The sequence below is a fragment of the Biomphalaria glabrata genome, chromosome 2, assembly GCF_947242115.1.
Source record: "Biomphalaria glabrata chromosome 2, xgBioGlab47.1, whole genome shotgun sequence".
In the NCBI taxonomy this organism is placed as follows: domain Eukaryota; kingdom Metazoa; phylum Mollusca; class Gastropoda; family Planorbidae; genus Biomphalaria; species Biomphalaria glabrata.
The window spans coordinates 46248415-46262441 of record NC_074712.1 but is presented as its reverse complement, the minus strand read 5'-3'; the positions used below and the strand labels follow the sequence as shown (position 1 = coordinate 46262441).

At 35.6% G+C, this 14027-nt stretch overlaps 1 protein-coding gene across 2 annotated transcripts in view; it reads right to left on the bottom strand.

Moving 5' to 3' along the window:
- LOC106054731 (ubiquitin carboxyl-terminal hydrolase 7-like) overlaps nucleotides 1-14027 on the bottom strand; it is a 31910-nt gene that overhangs the window by 2803 nt on the left and 15080 nt on the right. For both annotated transcript variants that reach the window (XM_056020861.1, XM_013210727.2), the window contains exons 21-31: nucleotides 9609-9701; nucleotides 9370-9437; nucleotides 7502-7656; nucleotides 6333-6500; nucleotides 6133-6241; nucleotides 5927-6004; nucleotides 5687-5790; nucleotides 5414-5582; nucleotides 1380-1427; nucleotides 1220-1291; nucleotides 230-335 (exon numbers count right to left, since the gene is read on the bottom strand). In XM_056020861.1, coding sequence (XP_055876836.1) covers nucleotides 230-335; nucleotides 1220-1291; nucleotides 1380-1427; nucleotides 5414-5582; nucleotides 5687-5790; nucleotides 5927-6004; nucleotides 6133-6241; nucleotides 6333-6500; nucleotides 7502-7656; nucleotides 9370-9437; nucleotides 9609-9701 — 1170 coding nt within the window. The remainder of the gene's footprint in view (nucleotides 1-229; nucleotides 336-1219; nucleotides 1292-1379; nucleotides 1428-5413; nucleotides 5583-5686; nucleotides 5791-5926; nucleotides 6005-6132; nucleotides 6242-6332; nucleotides 6501-7501; nucleotides 7657-9369; nucleotides 9438-9608; nucleotides 9702-14027) is intronic.

The following is a 14027-nucleotide window of genomic DNA, read 5'->3' as shown; positions in this document are numbered from 1 at the left end:
AAATGTAATACAAGGGACTTAAGGGTGGATCACAAATTAGTGTTAGATTATAGAAACAGATCTACCAATGGTGGAGTATAGGTATGGAAACCAACACTTAGAAGAGATTGGAAAGAAAAGAAGATAACAAAAGATAGAAAGAAGTTTATGCAAATGAAAATGTTTTTGAAAAAAGTATTCCACATAAAATAACTTATCATGAGCAAATCAAATGGAACCCTGTACTGACCTGACTGTACTGCATGAGGTATAAACTTTTTGAGATCTACTTTAATATCCTGGGAGTCTTCAGAGATGTATTCTAATCTGCCCATTACAATGATTGCAAACTTGTACTGTGGACACAGAAAACATTGGATACTTGTTACAGTTTTATTTAGATCAAAGTTGTAATACATCATTTTATCATTATCAGTTCAAATCCTTTATTTCAAAAGCCCTGCAGTCATGTGCAAAGCTTTTATGTTATCATCAAAAAGACAAAAGCATGTTGATTCCTAGACCTGTCAAAACCTAATTGGGCAAGTCTGAGACAGTCAAAAAGAATATGAGATATGTTTTCTTTTTCCTCCACAATTTTAACTAGACATTGAGGAGATCAATTTGAATTCAGATATACATCTGTCATGTAAGTACAAAGCACCAGCCATGTCAAAATATGTCCATAATGTGAAATATGTAAAGAGGATCAGCTGAAAATGTATTTAACACAAGACACAATCTGAAAGTGGCAAGAGAAATGGCTATACCCAAACACGGGATAGGCTTCGGGAGACAACCCTGAGGAAAAATCAGGAGCTGGTGACCCTTAGGCATATTGTGGCACATCGTGCTACAGCCTGACAGAGCTACTGACCCCAAACTGTATCAGATATTCCATTCCTTTAGTCACATCAGCTGGGTGGAAGGGGTGGGGGGGAACTGCTGTGTGGCCGATATCCGACCATAAACAATGCCCAGGATTTCATCTCCCTTCTGCGATATTTGTGGACGGGGAGTGTCTCTCCAAAATAGGGCTACACTGTCACATGAAAAAGAGTTTGAGATGAACCATAGTTGCTCTGCGTTTGAAGGAGGCCAACATATATATATATATATATATATATAAAACAATGCTGCAGAGTTGATGGCGAAAAATACCATTTTTTAAAATTTGAAAACATATCTTTATTATGCCTTGTTTTGAAAGACTTATCTAAAAAAGTATTATGGCTATTACCTTTTCAAATTCTTTATCAGGAATATCAAGTTTTTTCTGGATTCGTTCTTTAACTGCACTAAATGGCTCATTCTGTAAACAGAGGATAAAACATATTTCTTCTTTATACTATAGTACTTAATGTCATAGCCAATCAATATTTGATAAAATAATGGCTTACATCTTTTATCTTGAGAAGAAATGGTATGCCGAATGTCTGATACATTTCCTGAAATTAAGAAATATACACAAAATCAATCTCAAATTTAATTTTTTTTAGATGAGTAATTTAATGTTGTTTAGGAACATATCTTAATCACATTTTTATACACAGGATGCAAGAACAAACAAAACCAGCAAACAAATAATAAAATTTAAAAAGTTTGGTAAATTTTAGAGAAATTTTAGTTGAGTTTATATTTTTCCAAAATGGAAGAATAATTAGTCACATTGTGACATGAAAGTTTTTTTGTCAAAATGATAACAATCCTCCTTGTACAAAATCTTTGTATAGAGAACTCACTTCTAGATGTTTTCTAAGGCTGGGTTAATTTTGGTGGTTGTAAGCAGTTTGGACTAAAACTAATTTAAAAAATATCAATCAATCTCAGACCTGCCTACCAAAAAAAGTCCAAATGCGTAACGCTGATGGTCAAAATGCGTATTTTGGCACCAGAATGTGTAACACTTACGAAATCCACTATTTTGTCATATAAATATATATATATATATATATATATATATATATATATATATATATATATATATATATATTAGGGATGCACCGGATAGTACTTTTTGATATCCGGCCGGGGCCGGATATGACCGGATAGTAAAATTTGATATTCGGTCGGGGCCGGAGCCGGATACCTAAGTGTCTTGTTAATAGCTTGTGTTGCTGAACATTTTACGAAACTGTTAAATAACATACCTATATTGGTTGGTTTTATTTTTTTTTTCTTTTATATACGTTATTGTTTCAAACTCTGTTACTGATTGATTTATTCAAACTTAACAGTATTTCTAAAAATCTGTATAGCATGAGTGTGTCTGTGTGTATGTACGATGCCACCAACTGTAAAGGATGTGTGTAGGAAGGTCAATGTAAATAATGTTAGTATATATTTAACTAGTTACTAATGTAAATCTCATAAGTAAAGTACACTCTGCCTTGTATAGTGGTCGGATGTATGTGATCATGAATTTCAAACCAACAACCTGGTCAGATATACCTAGTGAACCTACACATGTAGTCCTAGTGTAGTGTGTATAGTTGTTTGTGTTAACCATCAAGCATTGTTTTTTCCTTGAGCATACGCACGCAATAGAGTTGTGTGTCAGTCAAAAAAGATAACACATTGGCATGGTCAGTCAAGCATATAGATAAATTATACCCGTCCACTAGTTAGAGGTCATGGGTTGTTTTTTTTACGCTCCAGCATATTGTTTCTTTGCTTGCTAGATCTAACTGCGGTGCTATTATTCAATTTATTTTATGCAATTTTAAAATTTACTGTAAGGTTTTCCGTTATTTATTAAGTCAAAAGAATTAAACAATGAAATTAGCTTTCTTTCTAAAGATTTTAATACAAGGCAAAAAAATACACACACGCAAACATGCACATCTTTGTTTTATTTTATTGTGCAAAGAACGTACGTAAGAAACATTAAATGCAAAGAACGTATGTTAGAAACATCTTCCTTAATTATTAATTATTTTATTCGTGGTTTCAGTAACTGATACAAAACGGAACGATAATAAGCCTATGGATGTCAGGTGTGTAAAAGTCGTCCTAGCCTGATACACAGTGGCTAAGTACGCATCTTAAGTAAACAAAAATAGTAATAACAAGGAGTTAATTGACTGTCACAAATTATTAAGAATATTGTTATCAGATCAAGACACTTAACTGCAGGAGTTATATTAAAGTTAACACGTTAGAAAAATTATTTAATTTATTTATTTATTGACAGTGTAATATCCTTTGTTAGCAAGTTGTGTTTTTTTCATTCTGGCTTAAAAATGGTCAATGTCTATCAATAAATTGGGTGTCAAGGACCAAAGAAATAAAATAAAGAGTATGGGGTGTTTAGCTCTCCATTTAAAGATAGCCCTGGTCGTGTCTTCTACAAAATAATTAGTTACTGGCTTACTGGGCAATATAATCTCGCGGTTTGTGTTCTGTGTAGCTAAACGTTACTCGTTTAGGTGCATGTGATCTTTAGTACAGCTTACTAATTGAGATTTATGTTCAAGTAACTTGGCACACTTGAAAAGGTGTGGCCTCTAGCCCAACCACGTGATTAAGATCTTTCTCCAAATAAGCAAACTCTTTGTCCGGATACCCGTGTAGATGTTTGGCTTGAAGTCCAGTCCACCCCCCCCCCCCCCAATTAATACAAACTACTAAGTAAACAAACATAGTTCCCTCGTGTGACCTCTAGAGAGTGCTTACGTCCATCGTATCTGACTTGTGGTCACCTGTCAATCAATGAACTCAATGTAATGGACTAAACAAATAAAATGGGGAGGGGGTTGTTCATCTGGAAATATACCTGGTTACCTTAGATGTGTGGCTATGGTAGTCCAGCCCCCGTAATAAAGATTAACTACTAAATAAACAAACTCGGTTCCCTCGAAAGGTGTGACCTCTAGAGAGTGTCAATACGCTGACATTAAACCTACGTCCATCGTATTTAACTTGTGGTCACCTGCCTATAAAAAAAACTCAATGTGATGGACTAAACAAATAAAAGGGGTGGGAGTTGTTCATCTCTACCTCTGGAGATATACCCGCACAGCTAGACAGACGTCTGGTCAGCATGACGTAGTCAAGGAATGTAGCATTTTAACATGTTAATTAACCTACTCAAAGGTCAAGACAAATTGAAAAAAGTGTCAGCCATTGCTGCTCTGTATGATGTAAAGTTTCATTTCTATTAATATTAAGTTATTAACACGCCTTGTCTTTATAATAAATGATGTTTGGTGCATATTCATAATGGCTGTATTTTTAAGCACATTATTTTGTTTTAATATAAACATTAATACATTCTACAACAGACATTAATGGAACGAGGTCCACTTTATGCATATTAAATAGGTGTATTTTTTACTATCCGGTAGTGATATCCGACCGGAGCCGAATAGCACCGGATAGTAAAAAATGCCGGATATTCGGCAGAAGCCGGAGCGACTATCCGGTGCACCCCTAATATATATATATATATATAATTATAATATTAGATCTAGATGTCATGATTAGACATCTAGATCTACAATCTAAATCTAGATCAATACGACAGTAGAGATGATATCTACACTAGATCTGGATCTATCAATCTATGTCTATGTAATGAATATAATCTTATCTACTCTAGATCTGGGTTCAAGAGTGTTACCGATGCCGTGGATCCGCTACAAAAGTAGGTCTACTCCAAACTTTCGTAGGCATACCTTCATCCTTGATCTATTCTATACTAAGACTAAGAATCTAGTCTAGATCTAGACTAGATGGTAGTAGATGTTATCGATCTAGATCTAGACAATCTAAATCATACTACAACTAAATTGGATCTAGTAATGTAGAGAATCTTGACATTACGTAATGACTAGCTAGATCTATTCCTGTATAACAAGTTATCTAGATTCTAGATCTAGAATCCAAATCTAGATTAGATATCTACAATGTCACTCAATGTGTTTTGAATCGATAGCACTTCGATATTTTTTTCTATACAAATGAATACGGGAATCAGGGATTCAACATATCTACATATTTCTACTAATTAAATGAACTTACAAAAAAAAAAAGTCACGTTGGTGTATCAGCTAACTGGCGGTACCAACCCGCCACTCCCTCACTCTTGGGTTCTTCATTTCTAGACTAAATCTAATTGCTTTTAAGAACCAATCAACGTATAAACCTGGACACAATGTGTTCCCCAACCTTTTCTGCACCCCCCCCCCCCAACAGGACGGCTTAGCGTGACCTCCGTGACCGCTCGTAAGCTAGTCAAGAGAGGGGAAAAAAAAAAGGATACGAAATGCATAACGCGGCGGGTTAAATGCGTATTTGTGTACTGACAGTCATTTTTGGGAGATTTTGCGTAACGAATACGCATTTTGCGTAACGGTAGGCAGGTCTGCAATCTCATTAAAAAAAAGGTACGCCACAATTGATTTTCGTGTTTGTTAGATGCACAAACATTTACCTTTTGAAAGTGAGCAACAGGTATAAGCAGTTCATCAGCTGCCATAGTGACTTCATCAGCTGGTATTTCTTCAATACGGTAAGTTTTAGTTCCTCCAATGACCAAGTGATCCAAAGCTAGGTCTTCTTTCTGCACAGCCAAAATTTTGTAGCTAATGATCTCTAACAATCTAGTGGAAGACACAATACAAAATGTACAATATTTAAAGTAGGAGTAAATCTACCACTGTCATTAAATCTTTGAAGAGATTCAGTGACTAAAAACATTACTTACCTTAACTTGCCTGAACCACTCTCAGATAGTTCAACCTGTTTTTTGGCTTCTTCTAACAAATCTTGCACTTTTCCATTTTTGTTGGGATACAAGACCAACTCCCTCTGTAAGTGAAATAAATATTATGTCAAACTATCTCTGCCAAGTTAAAAATAAACAGTAGTACATGACAAAGATGACAATTTAAAAATACTCTTATTAATCATGTCACTTACTGTAGCTGATACTACTACTACAAACCTCTTCTTTCATTTTGCTGTTCAACCACAACACTTTAAATTGCTTTTTGTTTTCTAGTTCACTGATCTTCATGTCAAGCTAAACAAGAGAACAAATAGAAATGTTACAAAAAAAAACTGGGTAAAAAAAAAAGTTTTTGTATGCACATTCATTTCAACTTTTAGACAGAAAAACTCATCAGAACTTATGGCTATTAGGATCAATACCTGTTGATAATACAACTTCTTAGGTTGTCTGGGTTTAGAGTAGACTAGGAGATCCCGCAAATTTCCTTCATAAGTGCACTTGACTGGGTTTCCTGGACCATCTCTATAACTGCAATAGCAATATTTTATACATAAGTAGATGTTAAGTATCACGATTACACAAATAGAATACTTCAACTAAATAATTCTTCAGCTCATACCCCTGACATTTAAAAAACTGCAGTTTGTAAGGATCTGTGCCTAAATGGTTAGCAACAGCATTAGCCATCTGATCATAGTTCATCTTTTGAGACAAATCTAATGTAAAACCTTGGTCGTTTGGCAATGATTTATCACAGAAAGTCACCTCAACTTGATAGAAAAGATCCCTAGTTGAATAAAAAAAAATATAAATAGTAAGAAAATGAAAAATCTAAAAATTTATATACAGAAAAGAAAGTAATTTACACTAGCATTTCCAAAAAAATTTTTAAACTCATCAGTCCTAGTGCCTACTGTTCCCTATGCCTGAGTTCCACGCCCACCCTCTATTATTTAAATCTCTCTAGCTCTAGATCAAATAAAGTTAAGATTTTATTGCTTGAGCTCTCACTGTCTCTTTATGTGGAAGTAAAAACATGGATTAACTTTATCTGATCTTAAAATACAGGTGCTACTTCAAAAAAGATAATTAATTTAAGCTTATTAAAAGCCTAGGCCTATGTGCATGATTAATTTTTATTGCAAATTAATTTTCCAAATTTCTTTTTTACAGAAATCTACACAAATTTCTTTTTTACAGAAATCTACACAAATTTCTTTTTTACAGAAATCTACACAAATTTCTTTATAAAAACACAAGGAGGCAGCCCTAGTTTGTAGCTATTTATATATTCTGATGCAATTCTTCTACATAGGGTAAAAAATGTCCCTCACAGATAAAGTAAAGCAGTAGTAAAGTTTTCCTTTCAGACTGGTCGTGCGGTTTGCACGCTGGACTGTCGTACAGATTTATCGATGGTCCCGGGTTCAAACCCTGCCCGCTCCCATCCCCCGTCGTCCTGCGGGAGGTTTGGACTAGGAAGTAATTATCTTCAACACTGAAGGAACATCCGAAACATGTAAAACATTTTACATTTTTAAACATTTTCCATCTATACAGGCATTGAAAGCAATTCCCAGAAAAGCAGGCTCACAGTCTGGCAGAGATAGATTATAAAAACAAACAATCTGATCACAATGGATTGCTACATTCTTCCACACAATGGATTGCTACATTCTTTCACACAATGGATTGCTACATTCTTTCAGGAAATATATTGTTTACCCATTAGCTTTAGAGAACAAGACAATTTTGGGCACAGCTAGTCTACAAAATGTGAAAAGTCACCTGAAATACTCTTTAGGTGTAGGTAATGGATACTGAGCATATTCTTCTTCCTCTCTTTGAAAGACAATAATGTCACCATCCATCAGTTCATCAAGTAACTTTTCCATTGGCAAGCTGAGATCTTCTAGCTTTTCTATTAAGTTTGGTTTTACTTCCTGGTGATACATATATATATGTTGAAGAGACTTCAACTTATCACAATGACAAGACAAGAAATTAATTGTAGCTAATGTATGGTTTATGTCTGTGTAGTGTTTTTGTTGTAAATATATGGTTCCTTCTGTCTCGTAAGACAATGGATGCGCCCAGATGAGTCACTGGCTTTGGTTACGTCTTGAGAATCTGGAGTGGCTGATCAAGCCAATTCTGGATCGGCAGAGTTTGCCACAGTTCGAGCATTTATATTTATCTGTCCTAGGGCTCACTGACAGAGCAGCTTTCTTTTTCTTTCTGTAAGATAGTCTTGGGCGGCCCTTGGGTCTGGCTCCCTCTGCTAGCTCAGTGTACAGGATGTCTTTAGGGATTCTTCCATCTGGCATGCGAGTGACATGACCGAGCCAGCGGAGTCTTCTCTGTTGAAGGAGAGCATAGATGCTGTGCATGTTGGCCAATGTCAAAACTTCCTGGTTGGTGACACGATCCCTCCAGGAGATGCAAAGTATGCGTTGCAGGCAGCGTAGGTGGAAGCTATTTAACCTGTGCTCTTGACGCATGTAAGTTGCCCAGCTCTCACTGCCATAGAGAAGTGTGCTCAGAATGCAGGCATTGTAGACAAGGATTTTTGTTGCCGTGGTCAATGTGGTATTTTCCCACACACGCTTAGAGAGTTTTGCCATTGCTGCAGAAGCCTTCCCTATTCTTTTGGTCAACTCAGTGTCTAAGTTTAGGTTGCTGACCTAAAAACTTACGACACTGAGTTGTTGTAAATAAAAAAAAAAAAAAAAAAGTTTCCCTTTCAGACCTTGTGGTCTATAGGGCAGATGATGTAAAGGTCATCTGTTTCTGTGGCCTACGGTTAACGAGGGTGTCATGTGGCCAGCACAACGACCAACCGCCTTTACTTTTCCCCAACTAATGTCAGGTACCCATTAGAGCTGGGTGAACTCAGAGGCGCCCGAAGATGCCGAGATTAAAAATCCCAGTCTTCACCAGGATTCGAACCCCGTTCCCCGGTTCGGAAGCCAAGCGCTTTACCGCTCAGCCACCGCGCCTCCGAGTTGTTGTAAATAGTAATGAATAAATGAGTCAGGTGTAATCATCATAATGACTTTTTTTTAAAAGTTTATTTGATGATCCTTGCACTCCTTACTTAAATTTATTGAACCCTACCAACACTATTTCCTTAATCTAGTGTTAGTTTATTCACATTGGCATCCTTTATTCAATCTGAAACTAGTTTATTTAACAACTGAATCACAAACTATTACAGTGCTAAACCCCAAAGTGATTTTTTTTTTAAAAAAGTAGACTATCAATTTTTTAGTACAGGTTTTCTAAGGTAAATAATAAAAAAAGATTTAATTTTGAGTAGCTTGTTTCCCAAATTACTCTCAGGAATGGTAACCAACAAAGGCTATATATAATTTTAGTATCATTAGTCACTAGTAATATGGTCAAACTAATTGTTAAATGAAATTTCAACAAAATCATGACTTGCTTTTTTTAGCCACAAATTTCATTTTACGAGCCAGGGAATGTTGTTTGCAACTGCAGACTACTGGAACAACAATCCTTTGTCAATAAACCTAAACTAATATTTTACTAACACCTGAAAGTTGTTTCCTTCACTTTAAATTGATCTTGACAAAGATGTCAAAATAGAATTCAGTTTTAAGATAATAAATTACAAGAGCCACTAGTGCACTAACCTCATATAAAATTAAAGGTGTGTTAACTGGAAAGCCAGCTTTCCTGTTGAGTTGAGGTACCAGTTCATCTTAAAAAAAAACACTTTGTTTAGTAAACAATTATTAGTGACATTTAGAAAAAAAAAGGCATAATACATGCAATGAATATAATATTTAGAGTAATTTAGCCTCTATTGTAGTGTAAGGTGATTAAGTTTAGTAAAAATGAATCTATTGATTTGGAAAGTTTGTTAACTTACTTGCTTTGGCAGATATAGGTACATATAAATGACCAACATAAGAAATGGACTTTGTTCTTGGGTCATATAATTTCAAAAACAATAGAACATCACCTGAAAAAGTACAGCATTAATAACATACATTGGATTATATTCTCATTGAAATAATACAGAAAGGTAATATTACAAGTCAAAATATTGACTTTAATTGAGTATTATTGTCACATACTAAAATTTTAAGCTTGGGGACATTTTTGCAAAGAATGAAAAATACTTTTTTTTTACTTTCCCGCAATGATAAAAATTAAATACTTTTAATAAAACAGTGTAATTTGTATACAAACAAATTAATGAAAGTAGAAATAAAGATGTAAACTCAGAAATCCAAGATAAATTTAAAGAAAACAATCCAGCTTACTCCTTGGGAATGACCACTAATCTTAAAATGAAGGAACTAGATGAATCCCTAAAAGTCCTCAAACCAAAACAAGCCCCGGGCCCAGACAAAATATCAAATGACATGCTTCTTCACTTGGGTCCTCAAGCCAAAAGAAAACTGCTACAATTATTCAATTGCTAGCTGGAAATCTGGCAGAATTCCAAACATCTAAAAAAAAGCCATTATGATCCCTATACTAAAGCACGGCAAGCCAAGAAATAAACTGGATAGCTACCGCCCCATCAGCCTCACTAGCTGTACTTGCAAACTGATGGAAAGAGTGATAAATAGAAGGCTGACATGGATCCTTGAGTCAAATAACCTACTCACTGAAGTCCAGGCTGGCTTTAGAAAAGGCAGATCAACAGAAGATCAAATTGCCTTCATCACACAAGAAATAGAAGACGGCTTTCAAGAAAAGAAACCAACAACAATTGTGTGGGTTGACTTAGAAAAAGCATTTGACAAAGTCTGGGAACAAGGTCTCTTGCTCAAGCTAATCCAGCATCACATATCCCACAGAATGTACAACTGGATAAAGGAATACCTAAATAATAGAAAAGCCTTAGTTTGCATGCAAGGACAAAGAAGCCACACAGTGGGTATAAAAAATGGTGTCCCCCAAGGAGGAGTCCTATCCCCAACACTTTTCCTAATATTCATAAACGATCTAAATCAAAACCTACCCAAAAAAGTTAAGAGCAGCATGTATGCAGATGACCTTGCCTTAATTAGCACAGAAGAATATGTAGGAACATCGAAATTTCGATTACAAGATGCTCTTGATAAACTCAATAATTGGTCCAAAGACTGGGGCATGTCCATTAACACAAAAAAGACAACATATACCATATTCTCACTGTCAACAAAACAACAAACAATAAAATTAACATTAGATAAGGAAGCTTTAGAAAAAATGACAGCCCTACTTATCTTGGAGTCACCTATGACCCGAGACTAACCTGGAAAAACCAAATAGATAAAACACAGAGTAAAGGCATCCAGAGACTATCCCTCTTGAAAAAATTAGCTGGCACAGATTGGGGAGCTAATCACAACATCCTGAAAAAGACCTATACCAGTTATGTAAGACCTGTACTAGAATATGGTGCCACAGCATGGGGCTCAGCAGCCCAAACCAACCTAAGAAAAATAGACAAGGTTCAAAATATTGGTCTAAGGATAATGACAGGAGCAATCAAAACAACACCCATAAGAGCTATGGAGGAAACCGCTGCCCTGATCTCTCTGGATGAAAGAAGAGAAATAAAAATCCTTTCCCAATTCACTAAATTGGAAACCTTGGAGAGGCACCCACTCTGAACAAAAATCCACAAAACTGGCACAAAAAAACGTCTCAAAAGGACCAATTTCATACAGGAATCTCTAAACCTAAAAAAGAAACACCAACTTGAAAAAATTACTCTGGAATCCTCGATACACTAAAATGAATCTCCACCCTGGGACGAAAACCCTCTTCCTACTATAAGGGACCATATTGAAAACATAAAAAGAAAATCTGATTACAGACCAACAGAGCTCAAGGAAATAGTGAACTGTTTTCTACATACCAATTACCCTAGCAATCAGTGGATCAGAGTTTACACGGATGGCTCATCCCATAAAGCCACCACAAATGGAGGAGCTGGAATACTTATCGAATGGCCAGATGGAGGAAAACTAGAAAAATCCTTTGCAACTGGAGAGCTCTCTGACAGTCACAGAGCAGAAAGGGAAGCACTAGCACTAGCTGCTACCATGCTAGCAAATCATCCAAGTTCCCCTCACAGTCAGATTGTCTTTCTAACAGACGCAAAAACAACCCTCCAAAGCCTGCAAAACTCTGATTCCCCTTATATTAAAAACCTCAGAACAGCACTCACAAAGCTCAACCACAACAGCAAAAAAACTGTTATTCAATGGATACCAGCTCACATACAACTAGCAGGAAATGAGAAGGCTGACACACTCGCCAAGAGTGGGAGAACAAACTCACAAGTAAACTCTGCACTCTATCCAGAAGAAATGAAGAAATTAATTGTAGATAAAATAAATGAGAAATGGACGAGCTCCCATCCAAATCACAAGAAAGATGATGCTTACTATAAGCTATCCCGACAAGACCAACGTCTAATCTTTCGACTCAGGACCGGACACAACAGAATGCGACAACACATGTTCCGGAAGCTCAAAATTGGAACCAGTGAAATCTGCCCATGTGGAGTATCACCAGAAAATGCTGACCACGTCCTCCAAAACTGCTCTCTCTACCCAGAGGCCTGTATAAGACATTGGCCCCAAATCACCCCAATAGAAAGAAAACTATATGGAGAGCTCCCTGATTTGGAAACCACTGCGCAGTTCATCTCATGTATTGGTCTAGTCATATGAACACTCCAACATAACAATGAGAACGATGAAGAAGAAGAAGTATACAAACATAAATGGCATATAGAACATAATGTGCAGTTATGAAATTAGATGTAGATTGTTTAACACATACATCAGTGGTCTTCAAGCTATTTTTGACCCACCGCCCCCACCCACCTCCTGGACAAAGACATGCAGAAGACAAATTTAAATAAAATACCAAATATTTATTATTTTCATGCTGTCACAACAGATAGTTAATTTTTTGCAGGTTCATTTCATTCATTTGCTTAACCCTTTGACAACTAGAGTTGCCGGGAGTCGCCTCTACTGGTTGACAACTAGAGTCGCCGGGAGTCGCCGATTTTGGGTTGTTTCGTTTACGCACGCACTGCTAGTTTTTAAAACTATTTATACCTTTACTAACTCTGACCTAGAAGAGCGATAGTGATGCTATTTTTAGGTGCTTATTTTGACTCTGCAGCATGTTAGATTGGATTTTTACGATTTTTTTGAAAATTACGTTTTTTTTTTGCTAGCCTTCAAAATGGAACATATTTAGGCTTATGTTTAGGCTTTAATAGAATAAGATTTTAATGGGAATATTAATGATGTTTAAGCTGTAGAATAAGGATATAATGATTGGGGTAAGTGTTTTAGAACCATTTAAGACCGATAGTAGTGAAAATAAATAAAAAATTGATGCTAGATCCAGTATTGAATATGTTAGATCTAGTGAAACGGGAGATTGGAAGGCAACTAAATATGACTTGATATTTTAATGTTTTTGAGCTCTGTAGGCCTTCAAACATGATGCTTAACCCTAGGTTTATTTTTTCTATTATAAAAAGAAGGTTTTGGTTAAGTGTTATTAGTTTTTTTCTGTGAATTTAGTAAAAAAATCGATTTTTTAAATTAGCTGATACAGAGTTATATCCCTTCTCTTAGGGATGGGGTAGATAGTTTCTTACAACTGCTTAGTGGTGAAATGGTTAAGATGGCTCCCATGTCAAAACAAATCTTTAAATCATAGCAAATGGACGGATCTTCCTGTTTCTCCTCTCCAAAAATAAAATAATTCCAAAATTGCATTAAAGAGCTCAACAAAACAAGCAAGAAGATTCCCTTTCAAAAGCCAGTGTCAGTGTACAATAAGGGTCAAACATGTTGCTAATCATTTGTTGAAAGACATGTCCATTTTCTACTTGGGCCTATATTTTATTTACAGTTTTTATAATGAGAGTTAAAGATGAATGAATTTGTAGGCTAAAATTTCTAGCAAAAAGATGTTGCCTGATTATACACATTTCTGGATTTCCCTTCTTTATAAAACTTATAAAGTCTCAAGCTGACTTAGTTCCAGTCTTATTTGAAAATTGTCATTCAAAGTAAACACATGGGCATTTGTTTACCCTGTGGCAATTCAATAATACCCATGGAAAGATAATTAAATGCAAAGTTTTTCTTTTGGCTGACATTGTGAATTTTTTTTTCATTTTTAAATATGGCTAAACATTTTGTTTCAGAAAACCTTTAGTTTTTTCTTTCTTTTTTGACCTCCATTTTCATGAAATTACTCTAGTTTTGAAGACCACTGATGTAGATGAATCTATCAAACATTGCTATTACAT